Raw genomic sequence first — 19,615 nt, 5'->3', positions numbered from 1 at the left:
AATAAAGAAAAGCTCATGGGTATCTTTGTAAACATACCCTTAAGGTCCATTTCATAGTAAGACTGTTTGTAAAAGCAGAAAAAAATTTTGAGACATAACCCCAGCTATTAATCCTGTATGATAATATTCATTTAGAAAACAAGTATCAAAAATAAAAATCTGTTTTGGATACCTACCAAAGCCTCAGTTTCTTAACAGTGTTCATGAAAAGTATTTTACTGGTAAAGGAAAACTTTAAATTCAGTCATACATTTCAAAAATGGCTCACATTCTTACCTGGAGATTTGATGTCCAGCATAGAGGAGCAGGGCAGTCAAAACATATAAGTAAAGCTGAACCAGATGCTGCCTGGGCAAGGTTAGTAGCACAACGCTTAAGATATAACCTGTAGTAGAAGTTAAGAGAAATACAAATAAAATTCGATTCTAATTTAGTCTTCCAGTTAATTACAATAATAAAAAGAGCTTGAAGTAAATTACTTCCCAATTAGGTTTCAACAACTTTGAGCTTTTTTACTTCACTACCAAAGCAAGTTTAGGACAGCAAAATCAGTATGGATTTTTCTATTAAAAATATAAAGCATTTTTCACTTCCTTTGTAGATTTTTCTACTTTATAATCACATATATCACCCAAAGGTACAAGAGGATTACTCCATCATCTACCTTTCCTTGTCTCCTTATTTCTTCTATGCCATTTCTCTCATTCTCTAGTCCAAGAAGAACTGAGTGTCTTACTGTCCCTCTCTATGACTGCGCCTTCTGTGACTCAGATTTTATTTTTCCAACTCCGAAGGACCCTCTACCTCCTATATCTTCAATCATTCCCCTGACACCATCCTCACCTCTCTTTTCAAAGGATGTGCAGGGCTCTTCTCCCTAGTCTTAAAGAAAAACTTCTCTCCACAGATTTCTCCTTTTCCTGTTACCTATTTTTCTCATTCCACTGACAAATGTTATAAATTATCTGTACCAAAGCCTCTATTTTCTAACTATTATTCCCTCTTTACCCTTTACAATCTTAGATCCTCTACAAATCCCCTTTTCTTTTCTCTAAAGAAACTTGAAAGTCAACAATTACCTACTTGACAAATCTAAGACTCAAGTTTAATCCTTGTCCCAGCATCTGAAGCAACTGACCTCAAAACTTATTCTCTAGGGCTTCCCTGGTGGCGCAGTGGTTGAGAATCTGCCTGCCAACGCAGGGGACACGGGTTCGAGCCCTGGTCTGGGAAGATCCCAAATGCTGCGGAGCAACTGGGCCTGTGAGCCACAACTACTGAGCCGGCGCGTCTGGAGCTTGTGCTCTGAAACATGAGAGGCCGCGACAGTGAGAGGCCCACTCACCGCGATGAAGAGTGGCCCCCGCTTGCCAAAACTAGAGAAAGCCCTCGCACAGAAACGAAGACCCAACACAGCCATAAATAAATAAATAAGCTTTCATTTTAAAAAAAAAAACAAAAAACTTATTCTCTGGCTCTGTGACGTGGATTTCCTTTTACTCTCTAAATCCTTCTCTCTACTTTCTTTTCACCCTCTCAAGTGAACATAGAAAATTTAGTTCCTGAACAACTTCTATTCTCTATATAAAGTATCTAGCTCAAAGAATCTATTTTCTTGTTTCAAATATACCATTCCAGATGACACGATAGTTCTGAGAACCCACTACATAAGCAAAAAACCTTTAATCATTTCCTATTCTAAGTAGACATCTCGTAGCTCATGATGCCTGAGATATACTCCACTTAAATGTCCTCATATACAATGAGTACAAATCCTCCTCCCTCAACAAGCTAGCTCACCTCACCCTCTTTCACTCTCCTAAATCCCATTCACTCTGACTCAAACCTGAGTCCCCAGTTATCACCCAGTCCCACTGAGTCTTCCTCAACAGATCTCTTACGTTACCCCTCCTTTCCAGACCCTATGCCCCATCTTAATCCGCTCTGTAATGTAATAATTTATTGATACTAATTGCTATTTTTCTTTGTCTCTTCCCATCCTTATCCATCCTATGCTTTGTTACCAGGGTAATATTCCCAAAACTATCACTTTCATTGACACAACCCTCTTGCTCTAAAACCTTCAAAAGTATTGAACCTCTCAGTGTAACATTCTATGTCTTGCAAAAATCTGATCCTAGTTTATTTTCCCCTTATGAATGAGTCTTTATTAGGGCACAGATGTCCCTTCTTAGCACCTAATGTCTCGCTCAGGCTGAATCGATCATACTTAAAGCTAAACAAACAGGAGTGGTGCTAGAGACTACAGACTTCCCACACATCCTAACTTCAAGAACAACCCAGCAGAAGCCAGAGATACATATTTCTATTTGCTTTTCACTTCTTAAAATAATTTCCCCAAAATAATTATGTTAATCCCTATCTCACAGGACCTTAGAAGTATTTAAAAGGATATTTATTATATCTAGCAAGCATTTTTACTGTTTGTGGCTGAAGGATTTTCTAATCAGTCTATTGCATGAAACGTTTCCTTAAATTCTTGACTTTTAATGAACTATCATTTTCCTTTCCATATATTATCTTTCCCTTCTCCAGCACATCTCATAAAATGAGCTCTAGATCATCTAGATCAAACATACTCATTTCATTCATTCTTTCAATTATTCAGTCATTCAACCAACATTATTATGTGTAAAGTATGATCCATATGCATTCCTAGACATGGAAAATCCAAAGAAAAAATAAAAAGATTCACAGTCTAGTGAAAAAACAAACAAGAACAAAAGTATGATACATTACTGGTGCTCTATTAAACAAAAATTAGAAGGGCTATGGTTAAGTGATTAAGTTTGACCTGGACCTCAAAGAATGAAAGGATCTTTACTAGGCTAAGAAAAGGGGGAAACATTCTAAGAAAAAAAGAACACAGCAGGTCCAAAAGCCATGAAAGCACGAAGGATATTTTCAGGAGACAGTAAATTCTATAGGCTAGACTAAATTCTGGTGTAAACAGAAAGAGTATTGGGAGGGTACTGGGAGATGATGCTGATAGAACTGGTGGCTAAAGCCTCAGTATAAAGACTAAAATATGATAATAAGGAGCTTAGCCTGGGCTAATGTTCTCAGATCCTTTAGATACCATTTTGGTGAGGTAAGAAAACAAAAAACAACAAAAACCCTATGGCTCACCTATACCCCCATTTTCACAATCCAGTGAAAAAATAATTCTGTGATAATAAAATATATCACACAAGAAGATTTTTGAGAGATTATGAATACTTATGCTGATATAAGAGCAGTAGGAATAAATCATCTGAACTACAATAAACAGTTGATCCTTGAACAATGCCGGGGTTAGGAGCACCAACCCCTCCCCCTCCTCTTCAGTAGAAAACCTGAGTGTAACTTTACAGTTGGCCCACCGTATCCACAGTTCCACACCCACGGATTTAACCAACTGTGGATCATGTAGTACTGTAGTACGTATCTATTGAAAAAATCCACATATAAGTGGACCTGCACAGTTCAAGGGTCAACTGTATACATAATCTAATTATTTGAAAAATACAAAACTACTGCTGATGCAAATAGGCATCACTATTCATGCTACAGGATTATCCAAACAGAACACAACAAACTAAATTGATAATGATGAAGCTAACCCAACAGTAATGCATAATTAAAAAGCAAGACTGGCAGTATTTAAAAATGATGACCTGCTTAAAATAACATTGATGAATCTTCCTAACAAAATATAGAAATTTCTGCTATTTAAAGGATTATTTTAGCAGTGGGGGAAAAAATGAGGACATGGAATAAAACAGTAGCTTTGAATATAGAGTTGGCAGGGTCAGCTATGAGATACATATTCAAATAGGTCTTAGTGGTGATCTACTGGTGAGTGGTTGAGAACAAGGAAGTGAAGATGGTTCTGATGTTTTTAGCTTAGATAATTGAGAGGATGGCTTTGCTATTAAGACAGGAAATACACAAGAAGGAAGAGGATTGAGTTGAAGTAAAGATGATGAGTTCAGTAATAAGTTGAGGTGTCTGTAGAATATTTAGGTGGAGATATCTAACGGTAGTTAGAAATTCATTTATTCAGCATCAGGCACTAGCTCAGTACTGGGAATACTGAGATAACAGACAACCCCAATCCTACCTTAAAGGAGTTAACAATCTAGTTAGGAAGATAGATGAGCATATGGACCCTTAGAATTCAGCACAATAAGTGCTATGGTGGAGGTACGAACTGGATACCGTGGGATCAAAGAGGAGGAACACTACCATAGACTAAGGTGCTCAAAAAAGCTGTGAAAAATGTAGATAGAGATTTGTAGCCAAAACTATGTGAAATCACCCAAACAACAGAAGATGAAAATTAAACACAAATTCTGGAATATCAAGACTAAAGAAGTCCAAAGAAAAAAATACAGCAAAAGAGTCAGAAGGAATGGTCAATAAGTTAGAAGAATCCAGAAATATTTTTAAGAAAGAGAAAGTGAAAGAAGATGTGGCACATATATACAATGGAATATTACTCAGCCATAAAAAGAGACGAAATTGAGCTATTTGTAATGAGGTGGATAGACCTAGAGTCTGTCATACAGAGTGAAGTAAGTCAGAAAGAGAGAGACAAATACCGTATGCTAACACATATATATGGAATTTAAAAAAAAAAATGTCATGAAAAACCTAGGGGTGAAACAGGAATAAAGACACAGACTTACTAGAGAATGGACTTGAGGCTATGGGGAGGGGGAAGGGTAAACGGTGACAAAGCGATAAAGAGGCATGGACATATATACACTACCAAACGTAAGGTAGATAGCTAGTGGGAAGCAGCCGCATAGCACAGGGAGATCAGCTCGGGGCTTTGTGACCGCCTGGAGGGGTGGGATAGGGAGGGTGGGAGGGAGGGAGACGCAAGCGGGAAGAGATATGGGAATATATGTATATATATAACTGATTCATTTTGTTGTGAAGCTGAAACTAACATACCATTGTAAAGCAATTATACTCCAATAAAGATGTTAAAAAAAAAAAAAAAAAAAAAAGAAAGAGAAAGTGGTCAACAGCTTCACAAACATGGAAAGGTCTGCAGAATAGGGATATAAATGAAGTCTGAGTTTTACATGTTAGGTCACTAATGATTTTAGTGACTGCAGTTACAACAGAACTATTCTCACATCCACTCTTTCCTTTGCTATTGCTACCATGCTAGCTCTGGCTCTCATTACCTCTTGCCTAAAATCCTAATTGGTCTTCTTACCTCCAGTTTCTCCCCTCCCCAACCCATTACCCTATACAACATTGCCTAATCAATTTTAAGATGCAGCTCACCTGCTCTAAATTCCTTACTGACCCATCATTAGCTACCAGATTAAGCACAATACCTAACATCTGTATTCAGGGCTTTTCACAAATGGCCCCATTCTTCCTTTTCAATATTATTTCTATTCCCCTTTTTATATCTCATATGCTGCAAAACAGTTCTATAATTAACATTCCACCAATTACATCTGGACAGTCACTTTTCTTTGTTGTTCTCAGACAGAACCAACACTGGAAAGCTTCTAAGTTCAAAGGTACAATTATACTCCATAAGCACAAACATTAACACTGCTCACCTTGATTTTTAAGCTCTTAATAACAAACAATTAGAGGCTATAAAGGGGAAAAAAACTTATAATAGTAATAAAAAAGATAAAATACCTAGGAACAAACTTAACGATAAGCCTAAGACCTATATAAAGGAAACTTTAAAACACCCCAGAAGGACTCAGAAGAAATCTGAACATAGCAAGTCTCTCTGTGTTAAGGAAGAGTTAGCATCCTTAAGTTCTCTCTTCATCCTAACTTAAAATTTTAATAGTTTGCAATCTCAGCAAAGAGGTCAACAGGGTTGTTTTTGGAACAAGATTAGATAATTCTGAAGTTTATATAGAAAACTAATACTAACAAAAAAACTCAGAGAGGGAAATAAAGAAAAATGAAGAGACTAATTCTATCAGACAGTAAAATATAATCTAAATCCTCAATAATAAGAAACTAAAAAAACAGAAAAATGTTTAGAAATGGAATAGAACACACTGTACAAGCAGATAAATTCTAAATGGAGCAAAAGACTTAAATGTAAAAACAAAAATAATGCAATAAAACATGACAATTCTTTATAAACTCAAAAACAGAAAAGGCTTTTTTAAATTGATTCAAAATCCTAAAGCTACAGAAAAAAAATGATAAATTCAATCACATAAAATAAATTCTGCATGTCAAAAAAATCTTAAGCAAAATCAAGAGAACTGAAATTGGAAAATATAATTCCAACTCATCACACAGGGTTTATTTCCCTTATACCAAACTCCCATAAATTGGTAAGAAAAGGCTAACAAACCCATAGAAAAGTGAGCAAGGGACATGTACTGACAACTCTCAGAGGAGGAAATACGTTTTTTTAAAACACGTGAATAAATTCAATCTCACTCATAAGAGAAATACAAATTAATACTACATTAAAAAACAACCATTTTTCACTTACTGAGCAGCCAAATACTAAAGTTTGATAACTCTGTTTTGATAAGGATGTAGGATTTCAGGAACTCTCATCCACCATTTGTGGAGGTACAAAATAGTAAAATCCTATGGAGAGCAGTATCAGTCAATAGTACAAATGTATATATACTCTTTAACCCGGCAGTTTCACTTCTAATAACTTATCCCAAGGCTATATTTGCACCTGTTGAAATGATGGCTATACAAAATTATTTAGTACAACACTGAATGAAACAGCAGAAGACAGAAGCTATCTAAAACGTCCTCCAATGAAGTAATTCGTGCAATAAATTACGGTACAGCCATACAAGGGTACTATGCCACTATGAAACAGAATTGGAGGGCTGGGGGGAGAGTGAGGCCTCAACAGTTAATCAGAATCTTAAGATTTGGCAGAACAGATAGTGTCAACGTAAAAAAACAGTAAATATCTAAAAACAGCAGTTATGGCTCTATGATACATCATTAAGTTAAAAGTTTCAGAAGAGTAGTATTATGCTATCATCTGTACTAAAAAGGGAAATATATACATTTGTACTTCTATATTATACTTACATTTATATACCAATATATCTTTATATTTACTTATACATGCATAAAAATATCCATAGAATTATACACAAGGAAATAAAAAGAGCTACTTGTTGGGACTCAAAGTGAGAACTTAGTGGATGAGGAACAGAGATAGGAGGAAGGCACTTTTCACTGTGTACCTTTTATGCTTTTTGGTTTATGAACCATAAACTACCAATTTAAAAAATTTATTTAAGGGTGAAATTCTGTAAACTGGAACATTACATAAACACTACATAATACTGACACAGAGGTTACTCTAACCAAAAAACTGTTCAAGCTGAAAATATCTACTCATGTAATCACTGAGCTTACTCCACCATACCATGTAATTAAATGTATTTAAGGAGGCTCAATTGGGGCGTCCCTGGTGGTGCAGTGGTTAAGAATCCGCCTGCCAATGCAGGGGACACGGGTTTGAGCCCTGGTCCAGGAAGACCCCACATGCCGTGGAGCAACTAAGCCCGTGTGTCACAACTACTGAGCCTGTGCACCTAGAGCCCGTGCTCCGCAACAGGAGAAGCCACCGCAATGAGAAGCCCGCACATCGCAAGGGAAGAGTAGCCCCTGCTCTCCGCAATTAGGGAAACCCCACGGGCAGCAACGAAAAATAAATAAATAAATAAGAATAAAAGACGACTGAAAGCCTCCAAATTCTATCTGAATGAGGCTAAGCTTGTAAAAGTATTGATGTCTTTCCTTAAGGAGGGCAGAAATTCCAATGATCTGTCCTTTGTTTTTATTTGCATAAAACTGTATTTTTAAATAAATAAATAAATAATAAATTCTTAAAAAAAAAAAAAGAAGGCTCAGTTGAGTTCCCAAAGTTATAAGCTGGTGAGTATGAACTACAACTGTACTAGGACCCATACAATTTCTGCAATTGATGTTTCTGGTTATTAGGCAGCTGTTTTTATAATAAATATTTCAATCTATTCAGAAATAATACATATGATAACCACATTTTTTTTTTTTTTTTTTTTGCGGTACGCGAGCCTCTCACTGTTGTGGCCTCTCCCACTGTGGAGTACAGGCTCCGGACGCACAACCTCAGCGGCCATGGCTCACGGGCCCAGCCGCCCCGTGGCATATGGGATCCTCCCGGACCGGGGCACGAACCCGTGTCTCCTGCATTGGCAGGCGGACTCTCAACCACTGCGCCACCAGGGAAGCCCCGATAACCACATTTTTAAAACCACAGTACGAATTACTTTAGCTGATCAAGCTAAAACTCTAAGCCAAGTACCCAACTGTTCTACTACAGACTGGAATTATTTTCCATATATTGGCTAACATACAAGCCTTGAATAAAGGGCTGAGAATTAGTGTTTTGCAGCATAAAAGAACCTTCTCATTTCAGAGACTTTCCCAAGGTAGTGCCAACTAACAGAGATGAGTTTATTGTACCCAGATGTTCTGCCTCTCGTGCACTGTCTTTTCTACTATACCATACTCCTTCCCACAATGGCTTACTTGGTAATCTCTTAGAGCTGTAAGGGGTTCTCAGGGCTAAGCTCTGAAACGTAGAAAGTTCTTTTATAGATTAAAATAAGTCTCATAGAGACAGGACAACCCTTAACAATTTTATAAAGATAACCTTCACAAATTTTAAAAAGATATACTTGCTGACAATTCTAATAATAAAAATATTAATAAAACCACTACAGTACATCATTCACACCACATCTTGAATTATAAAACAGCAATGTTAAATGAAAATATATTGTTACTATCATTACATATAAAACAAAAACTAACCTAAAAATTAAGAATCATGACTTTTATTCTAGATGGATTTTATCTGCTTCCTGCCTGTATCTCTTGACTTTAATTTCTTTAACCTTTAACTCTAATTTCTTTCCACATTATTTCTACCACTAACTCCAAATCATATCAATTGTATTTCAAGGAGTACTTTAATATTATAATATCATTTTCCATATTTCATTTAACTGAAATGAATACTTTATCTTCAAATGATACTAATGTTTTAGAACAATAAAAATACTGCATTTTAAAAAGCTTACTTTCTGAATTACTACCAAACCCCAAAATAATGACAAATTAGAACAGGCCAAATGCCTGGAAAGGTATTTCCTGTTATTTATTTTATTCATATTAAAATCTAAAATGTTTTCTTCTATGTACATCAATTATATCTTATAAACCTAGAAGAAAAAAATAAATTAAAAAATAAAATGTTTTCTTCTGCCTTCTAGTTTCATACAGTAAAATCCAACACTATCTGTTTTCCTCTACCCCTAATAATTCATGTGCAGTTGTAAGACAAATAAGACTATAAACAAGATTCATACTCATCGACTATATTACTGTCATCTCAATGTAAAAGGACTTCATTTTACCCAAATTTAAGAATATTCAAAGACATAAAATAAATCAGAATGCTCACTAGAAGCTTAAGAAAGATGCTGTAGACACTTACCTACATAATGCATATTAAGAGCCAAATACTTATACTGGAAAAGAGGATTGTTATTGAGGCTACTCCTCTGGATCTGCTGGAAGAAGGAGCTGACATCCCATCTGTACAGGACATCCAACAGCATGATGCTTGGCACCCGCAGGGCCACATTTAACACTGCCTCCAGTTTCTCCTTTGCAGCCATGTTTTTTTCTTGGAGCAGACCTAAAATTCAGGAGATACAATATATAAAAATAAGTCACCTCAAATAGCTTTCAGATATCCTCTTATCAATCTAATGGATTCTCACATACTACACAAAAACTATGTTACAATGTAAAAAAAGCTCCTTAGACACATCTACTACTTCTAGATATTTAGGAAATAAGCTTTGTATTGTGTTTTCACATGGACTCTCTCAGGTCTGCTCAACTTTAAGACTCTGATGAAATGTTCAGACCTCAAAATGTGTTTATAAAAAGCTCCTGGGCTTCCCTGGTGGCGCAGTGGTTAAGAATCCATCTGCCAATGCAGGGGACATGGGTTTGAGCCCTGGTCCAGGAAGATCCCACATGCCGCAGAGCAACTAAGCCCGTGCGCCACAACTCCTGACCTTGCGCACCACAACTCCTGACCCTGCGTGCCACAACTACTGAAGCCAGTGCTCCTAGAGCCCGTGCTCCATAACAAGAGAAGCCACCACAGCGAGAAGCCCGCGCGCCACAACAAAGAGCAGCCCTCGCTCGCCGCAACTAGAGAAGGACTGCACACAGCAACGAAGACCCAACGCAGCCAAAAATAAATAAATAAATAAATAAATCCCATAAGCTGCGCGGCATGGTCAAAAAAAAGCTCCTAATTCCAAATTTAGGCATTTAACAAAACACCCTATAAGAATACTGTAACCTTTGTCCAATTACCTTGAAAAGAAAAATTCACTCCTATAAAGATCTTTGAGATTTATGCAGCTTTTAAAAAAGAGGGCAAATTTTAAATAGTTATTACATGAAAAAGCCTAAGTTACTCAACAAGCATTTCATGATTGCACATTTAGCACACAGCTTCTCGTAGTCTATCCTTTTCCTTATTACTTAAAATCAAAACTGAAGTACTGAATTTACGTGATATAGATACAGTTCAGAGAACTCATGATATAGGTAAAGGTAACATTATTTGCAATATTGTTTCCTTGAATCATTAAAATTAAATTCTTAGTCTGAAATTCCCACAATCTGCCTTCAAAGTAGGAAAAAGCTCATTAAATTCTTCCCCTGACACACCAACATGCTGGCACATGGAAGAAGTCAGGCATTGTGAGTCTGCAGCCTGTGTCTTTGCTTAGCTGTTGATTACTAGTGGTGGAATGGGGAGAAGAAAAAAAAAGAAAGGAAATGAAGGATCTCCCAGACAATCTACTATTTAAAAGGACAATTTGGCGTAATACTGCTTTATATGATACAGATGCAAATTAATCCAAGGAATTATAGACAAGAGAACAGAACAAACTAAAGTGGTAAAGGACAATTTTAGGACTAATGATAATTCTAGATTGTTGGCTCTGACAATATTCTTTTAAGAACTTTGCTGAGAAAGCAAAACACACTTCTGGCTTTGGCAGTAATTTCAGACATTACAGGACAAATGAAAACATTGATTTCTGAAGAAAATTATAGTGACAGATTGCTATGCTATGGTTAAATATTTGTCAGTATTTCCATTTCACCCTCTAATTTTCATAGCTTCCTAGCTCAGATAGCTGGGGGAAAAAAAGGCAGCTCAACTTAGCAAACGATTAATATAAGTTTTTCAATCACTTAAAAACTGATTTATTATATATCATTCCCACTACCCAAATGTTATGTATATCCTATCAATAATGTAGAATTAACATTTTTATAAATAAGAACTATAATTCTGATTACTTTAAAAGAACAAGACTGCTTTAATAATTTTCCTACATAAGAAAAAGATAATATTGTGAGAGAATCACAACCAAATAGCTGTGTCCTAAGGAGAAAAAAGCACTGAGAAATAAAATCTCTAATCAACATTTATTACAAATTATGCCATTTAGGAACCTAAATTTCTCAAAGCTCATGATATCATAAAGAAAAAAATATATATTCTGGGAAGAAATACACCAAAATATTCACATTAACATCCTTCCAACAGTGGCCCTGGCGTGGTTTTTATTTCCCTCTTTTTCTGTTTGCCAAATGTTTCAGTATACCCATGTATTATTTGGTGGGGAGCAGCCAACTTGAAAAAATAAATTCTTGGTAAAAAGTGTAATGTAATGTGCCTAAGCTAACTAGATGACTTAAGGAAATACACAGAAAGTAACTACTTACTCTGGTGGTCAAACTGATAACTGAATGCACTCTTGGAGTTCATTTCAAAGTACACAAATGGGGCTTCCCTGGTGGCGCGGTGGTTGAGAGTCCGCCTGCCGATGCAGGGGACACAGGTTCGTGCCCCGGTCTGGGAAGATCCCACATGCCACGGAGCGGCTGGGCCCGTGAGCCGTGGCCGCTGAGCCTGTGCGTCCGGAGCCTGTGCTCCGCAACGGGAGAGGCCACAGCGGTGAGAAGCCCGCGTACCGCAAAAAACAAAAACAAAATACACAAATGATAGATTTTTCTCACAAACCACCAGTCACCAGTGTGACTGGACCTAGGTAAAAATATCACTGACAGGCTTTATTCTATAATGGAAAAGTATTTTTCCATATTCTAGAATCCAATATAAATCACTACTGCTTTTGTAAGTAACAACAACAACAAAAAGAGACAATTACTGAGTTAATATTTGTGGTCCAGGACTTTGCTGGTGGCGCAGTGGTTAAGAATCCACCTGCCAATGCAGGGGACACAGGTTTGAGCCCTAGTCTGGGAAGATCCCACATGCCACGGAGCAACTAAGCCCACGTGCCACAACTACTGAGCCTGCGCTCTAGAGCCCGCAAGCCACAACTGCTGAAGCCCGCAGCCCTAGAGACCATGCTCCGCAACAAGAGAAGCCACCGCAATGAGAAGCCTGCACACCGCAACAAAGAGTAGACCCCACTCATTGCAACTAGAGAAAGCCCGCGCGCAGCAACGAAGAGCCAACGCAGCCATAAATACATACATACATACATACATAAATTTTAAATATTCGTGGTCCATATGTATTTCATCTGACTTAGAGCATTTGTACGTTTTTAACGTTTTCGTTATTTTTAACTGTGCCCACTTCACTATTTATTGTAGCTCTTACAGGGGTAAAGAAAAAATTTAAACCAATCTTGCATTAGAAATCAAAATTTGAAATGCTAAGGAAAAAATCTCCCAGTTCTTACAGAGGACCATATTTCTATTACAAAAGGCCATTATCAGAATGGTATACATTCCCTCTTAATTACCACTACTTCTGCCTCACAAACAGAAGAATAAAAAGAAAATCTTGGGTTCCTAAAGCTATTGATACAGAAGAACGTCCAAGACAGATCCCTAAACTCTACTGCCTGCAGAGAACGAAATATCCCCTTTAATAACAAATATATTGCTTACTAAATGTTTCATTTATTTCTGTATATGAGTGATATTTCAGTACATCGCTGGCAAACTGGCCATGTATAGGGAGGGACATGGAGGAAACAAATTTAACACATAGAAAACCAAATCTAAAATGTTACCCACAAGAGCTGTGGAAACAAAAGAGGGGGGAAAAAAAAACACATTTTGAACCTTTGTACAGCAGAAGTGCCACATGATAGGGTGGTGACCATCACAGATAAATACCATACACCACACTCCAGCACCACACACTAAACCAACACCTAAACAAAATGTTGAAATATATCTTACTTGCAGATACCTGAAATCACTCACACGTGCCAAATGACTAACTTAAAAACATGAAATAAAAATGGAGCCTTCTCTACTGGGGTAAAGAGATTATTATACCACCAAGATGTTTGGTTCAAGCCTAATTTATCTTTTTCTTAGATTTGTTAGTGCTAATAAGCATATTCTAAGTCAGAGGGAGCTCAAAATTCTCTTAAAACCAAAACAATACCAAATAAGCCTCAAAAATAAGCACAAGAGCTGAAGGCAAAGAAAATTCAAAGGCCTGACACTCTCTAAAGCCAAATATATAAGATACTTCCTGCCTTGTTCAGTTACGTACATTTTGCTTTCTGTGCATGATTTTTTTTTAACATCTTTATTGGAGTATAAGTGCTCCACAATGGTGCACCAGTTTCTGCTTTATATCAAAGTGAATCAGTTATACGTATACGCATATCCCCATATCTCCTCCCTCTTTCGTCTCTGTCCCACCCTCCCTATCCCACCCCTCTAGGAGGTCACAAATGTGCATGATTTTTAAATTTCCTCCTTGAAATGTGGAAAGAACTGGGAAAGTAACACTCCACCACACCATCTCAGAAAGTAATGAAAACTAAATGCGACTCATAGATGCTTTACACAGTAAAACAGCTTTAAAGAAAAAAATCCATCCTTTCTTTCCAATAACGGCAAAAAAAAAAAGGCTCAACAAAAGCTAACCAAAAAGAGGACCAAACGATTTCATTAAATGACATTCCCAGGCTTGGAAGCAGCAAATTGCTACTTACAAACACAAGAATGCCCTGTACAAGTATAACATTGCACAGTTCATCCTTCATGTTTGTGGTTAGGAAACACAGGGGGCCTCATTCTACACTTCCCTGAAAACACTACATTTTGGTTTTGAATATGAAGAAATCAAACAAATCATCAACAATATGGAAAAACCTAAGTTTTTAAAGTCATAGCTCTTCTCATCTGCTGAAGAATTATGTTAAATAAGAAAAAGAAATGAAAATGTTATCTTACCCAAAAAATGAACAGAATTCACATCTCCTGGACAAAACAAAGAATGCCATATAATCCAATTTAAAATTATTCAGTAGAGTATTAGATAATTTAATGCCGAAAGTTTTTACACCTTTTTCCCTCAGCACAGAAGAAAAACTATCATTCATCATCAATCCCCTTTCTTTGTCCAATCCAATTTGAAAAACAAAACAAAATTCTACCATCAGCTAAAGCCAATCTTCAGAAAGACAGATTTTCTGGCTGTCCATATCCCTGAAAATGTCAGAGGGCAGAGCAAAAACCTAAAATCATAAGTAAACTCAGCCAAAAACTTAGATACCAGGGAGAAGAACGCACTTCTTACATAAGCATTGGCACACGTTTTAAATATAGCTGGTCCTCCCCACTCCCACTCATTGCTAGCTAACTTTGTATGTACCTGATTTCCACATAAACTACTAGCAATTCTGTGGTTTCTGGTCATCTCCAAATCGACAAAGATAGGGAGTCCACTCTGAATACAAGGGCCATCCTTCAACTTAAGCAGCCAGACAGAGGAAATAAAAACTGCTATCTCTGTCATTGGGCACTCAGCCTGGGTCATGACTGCAGCACCGACAGCTCATCCTTTGGGCAGGATTCAAGATTCACCAGAACTGCACAGTCCGTATTTTAAAAAATAAAAAGACACACAGTCCCTCTCCTTTCCTTTCAAACTAGTTTCCTGTTTACTGCAGACTGAGATGCAAAGCCATCCATTAATCTTTGATGCCTTCTCACTGCAAAGCCCCCTTCCTCTCTCCCCGCACCTCCTCCCCCGCCCCCCACGCCTGCTGATCTCAGTTGCGTTTGAACTATAGTAACCCCAACCCAGCTCGCTGCAAAGCAGGCGCTGCCGCGGGGCTAAGGGATTACGTCCACAAAAACTCTGCCAGGAGAGAGGCCCGTGCCAGGGAGCTCCCCTCCTGTCTGGCCAAGGGTGCTGGCTCCGCCGCGCCACGCACCAAAAAGATTCTGAAGAAAGACACGGGCGAAGTTCTTCATCCCTGAACAGAAAGGGGACCCATTGATGAAGGAGGGCAAGGGTCTCGGGGTCCTTGGTTGGTAAAAGCATAAGTGGAGGGGGATGCAGAAAGGATGGCAAACGAGAGAGTAAGCGATGGGGACAAAAAGGGATGAGGACCCCTTTTACTGTAAAAAAAGGACTGACAGACGCGATGCAGAGCAAATGGGTCCCCAATTGAAGAATGACTTGGCAGGCCTTTCCGCACCCCCAAACAACCTCAAACCGAATGAAAGGGGAGAAGCTGAGTTTGGGGCTGCGTAAACCGAAGAAGACTAGGGTGAAATAAAAGAGGGAGGGAAGCTTGTGAGCAAAGTGGACAAAAACGAAAAAGAAGGAAAGTTGGAAGTGGGAACTGGAAGAAAGGAGCTAGAAAGGAGCAGCTAGGAAAGGGGCAGCTCAGGAAGGGGCTTACAAAAGGCCCCGAAATGGGGTACTGGAGAGGCGATGGGGGAGCGCTCGGAGTGAGGGCATCTTAGGAATGCCGGGGGAGATGAGAGATAGCTCCAGGAGGGTGGAGGGTGGAAACGCGGCAGACAAGGCCCGGGAGCCGGGAAAGGGGGCTCTAAGCTGGGCCCCGGGAGGGGAGGGCAGAGTCGGAGACAGCCTAAGGGGGGGCCAGGAGGACGGCGGGAGGGACTGGCGGTTGGGAGGGAGAGAGGGGCGCTGCGGGTGAAGAGGGGATGTGGACGCCGCCGAAGCTTGGGAGAAGAGGAGGGAGGCGAACGGGGGAAGGGGAGAAGGGGGAGAAGAGGACAGAGCGGGCGACTGGATGGGGGAAGGGAGGAGGGAAGGGGAAGCGGGGTAAGAGAGGATGTGGCATGCGGACCGGGCACCGGGATAGGAATGGGCCGGCCGGGGCGGACGGCTCGGTCACCTCAGGCTGCGGCCTCCTTCCCCGCGGGGCAGCGCCGCCGGCGGACAGACGGACTCCGCAACTCCCCGGCTCTCTCGCCTGCCCTCCTCTTCTCCTCGGGCGGCGGCGGCGGGGGCCGGGACGGCGGGGCTCACAGCGGCGGCTCCTCCGCGCCAGGCCTTGGATGCAGCGTCTTGGGAGGCGGTGGCAGCGGCGGCGGCAGCGGCCCGACCCGTGCGGTCACCATCGTACGCGGCGGCAGGCGCTCGCGGGCCGAGCTCTTCAGCAGCCGGCGGCGGCCATAGCCTCTTTCGTTCACTCCTCCAGCCCCCGGCGCTCTGCGGCGGCTGTGGCCGGGCTCTCGCGCTCTGCGCCTGCGCGCGGCGCGCCCCTCCCCCGCACGGGCGCGCGCGCGCACACGCGGTCACTCGCAGTCTCTCTGGCCGGGTGGTTCCCGCGCCGCCTCCGGTAAGTGGGCGGGAGACACAAGCCTCCCGGAGCCCACACAGGCGGGGTCCCGCCGCAATGGAGACGCGTACCACGCCGACATCTGCACGCGCACTGTGACACGCGCCATTCTGACACGTGCTCTTTCACACTCCCCAAACATCAGGAGCCACACGCGCTCACACCTATACTTACCTGACAGGACCACATGGGAGAGTTAGTTAGAAGGGTTGATCCTCACCCGATGCAGCCGCAGAGTAGCAATGATGCCAGAATTTTTTTTAACCCCCTTACTGACTGGCCTAGACTGTCAACTCCTTAGCGTCAGAGACCACATCTGTGATGGCTCAGCAGTGCCTAGCACAGAATAGGCGCTCAATAAACTTCTGTTGAATAAGTGAGTGGATGTATGAATAAATGAATTAGACCTATTCACTATCTGTAATTTTAAAATTCCGACCCCTTGGTTTAAAGAATTTGTTCAAAGAATTTTACTGTAGTATGAAATCAAGTAGTATGTGTTTGTCTTTTAGTCCACAGTTAAAAACAGATTAGTGTACACACCCCCTTCCCAAGGTTAGGAAATCCATTTGTTCTGTCCAAGTCCCTAGCACTGACCAGCATTCCTACCTTAATTTAAATGTGAACACACCTTGTGCAGCAGGAACTGTTCCACACTTACCCAGGATACAAAGCCTGAAACACGTTGTGCACAGAATGAATCAAGGATGTTGCTGGTCTTCTGGGCTTTGGCAGGACTCCTTATTCTCCAGTTTTTCTACTTTCCTGCCTCACCACGACCCTCCACAAATGCCCTCTCCCTCGGCCCCTTCCCAAAAATACCCCTACACTGTTCCTTGCTTTGTCTTTGGTTAGTTCCTAGAGAGCCAGTTGCTACCAGAAACCAGTCTGGCCTTTGAGGTTGGCAATGCCTACATACACAGAAGATACACACCTAATAGTGGATAAAATGTTGCCACTAGATTGGAGCATCTTGAAATTGTAAAGCCTCAACTTCTGTGTGTTAGAAAAGAAATTAACATCCTTCAACCTAGATTCGTGTTGCCGGCTCTCCTTGGAAATTCAAGCCTCTGGCTTCTGTACTCTAAATGATAAATCCCCAATCCTGAGCAACCTTTGTATCTGGCTAAAATTGTAAATGCAAACTCAACATTTAGCAGATGTAATTCCTGTAGGCATCAATCAATCAAATTCAGAGTAACTTCCCTTCCACCAGTTTGATATCTCTATAGAAAACAAGTTTTTAAAATTCGTGGGAATTGCGTTAACTCTTTATAGCCCCCTTTCATCCTGGTGCCTTAGACTACTTAAGATTAATCGTGAAGCCTGCTACATTGCCAGGAGGCAGTTTTATGAGTCTCTTTATATAGCCTGGTAAATGAGAAATTACAGAGGCCACATGACTAATGACTGGAGTAGGAAACTGCCCAAGATAGCAAGGCCTTTCCTTTGATTTCCTCCCTGTTTTAACAATTTTACTACTGACTCAGTCAAGAAAACATAAGGCCAGAAACAAGATTACAATGAAGTCAAAACCTATATAAACAGATTCGAACTGGATTTATTTATTCTACTAGGGTGAATTACAGAATCTTGACAGTATTATTTTAGCATTGTTACTGGGTTTGTGTGTTTTGTTTAAATGGAGGAGACGCCTACCTCAGCTCTCACCTTTCCTTTTTTAAAGGGAAAAACACATTGGTGCGAAGCCCTATAACCCTCACTGTAAGTTCTCTGGACTGGTAAAAGCAGGAAAAAGGCACGTGTCTTTTTCACATTTGATTTTTACAGCAGCTTCCTGTAAAACGCTGGAGCTCAAAACAAGCAAAGAAAATTACTCTGGTAATTAAAGGGTTACTGCTGTTATTGCTGCTAATCCAGTTTCGGGAAAGCTCCACATAGCCAGAAACAGGTAACCAAATCAAACTAAAGAGAAAAGCAGAGGGAAAAAGAACAGGGGGGTGGGGTATTAGAGAGGACTGCTCAAATAAAAGAAAGCAATCACAGTGCAGAGTAAGTACTTTCTAGAGGCACCCAAACCCACACAATCAGGAAAGGTCAGGAGAAAAACATGGTAAGTACCTGGAACCAAGCTTAAGGAAATACCCAAATGCCACAGCTTAGTCATAGAAGGAATTAGCTTCATGTGCTAGAAGGAAAGAAGTGGAGTGTTAATGACTATGGAATAGTCATAAACAGTTCAGGTTTCTAAAGGTTATCTTACTGTTCACTAACTGTATTCAACATGGAGGAGGAAGTCAGTTCCAAGTTTGGAAGAGCGCATATTTTTTACAGTTGAAGCCATTCCAAAAGGCAAGTCTCTGAATTCCTTATAGAACCAACTCTTGCTAATAATCACATAGAAATACTCCTTTGGTTCCAACCTGCAGATAAGCGGTGGCCAGTTATGCCCTGCCTTTTAGATCCAGAGATAAAAGCTCATATACCAGACTTCACATAATGGGGCCAAAATCCAAAGAACTTGGATAGCCAACATTGGAAATACGGGGAAAGGAAAACTTTCATGAATTCACTTATTCACTCACTTTATTCATTCCTGATGGTTTCTGGGAACTTCAAGGGTTTTCTCTGTCCAATTCAAAGAGTTAACTCTCTAGAATAGAAGAGTCTTGATATATAAAATCTCATTCAACCTGGCACCTCCACAGTTTGATTTTGAAAGCCAATTCTAAGAGAAAAACTATAGTTTTCTCCGGTAACATGGGTCAGTAAAGGGGAGAGTCACTCTTTTTGAGATATAATTGAGATATAATTCACATACCATACATTACACCTATTTTAAATTGTAAAATTCAGTGGGTTTTAGTATATTTACAGAGTTGTGCAGCCATCACTGCCATCAATCTTGGAACATT

General features: G+C 39.9%; 1 protein-coding gene across 3 annotated transcripts in view; it reads right to left on the bottom strand.

Moving 5' to 3' along the window:
• RNF145 (ring finger protein 145) overlaps positions 1–16,614 on the bottom strand; it is a 65,886-nt gene extending 49,272 nt beyond the window's left edge. For 2 of the 3 annotated variants that reach the window (XM_033415676.2, XM_033415678.2), the window contains exon 1: positions 277–385. Coding sequence is in view for 1 of the 3 variants with exons in the window: in XM_004285243.3 (XP_004285291.1) it covers positions 277–385; positions 9,533–9,716 (293 nt within the window). In the remaining 2 variants the exon portion in view is untranslated. Of the gene's footprint in view, positions 1–276; positions 386–9,532; positions 9,737–16,292 lie in introns of those variants that run through there. The other variant, XM_004285243.3, reaches the window with a different exon arrangement.
• Between the last annotated feature and the right edge of the window lie 3,001 nt (positions 16,615–19,615).

This window comes from Orcinus orca, chromosome 3 (assembly GCF_937001465.1).
Source record: "Orcinus orca chromosome 3, mOrcOrc1.1, whole genome shotgun sequence".
Lineage (NCBI taxonomy): Eukaryota > Metazoa > Chordata > Mammalia > Artiodactyla > Delphinidae > Orcinus > Orcinus orca.
Note: the sequence above shows the minus strand (reverse complement) of the source record. Positions and strands in the feature narration are given on the sequence as shown.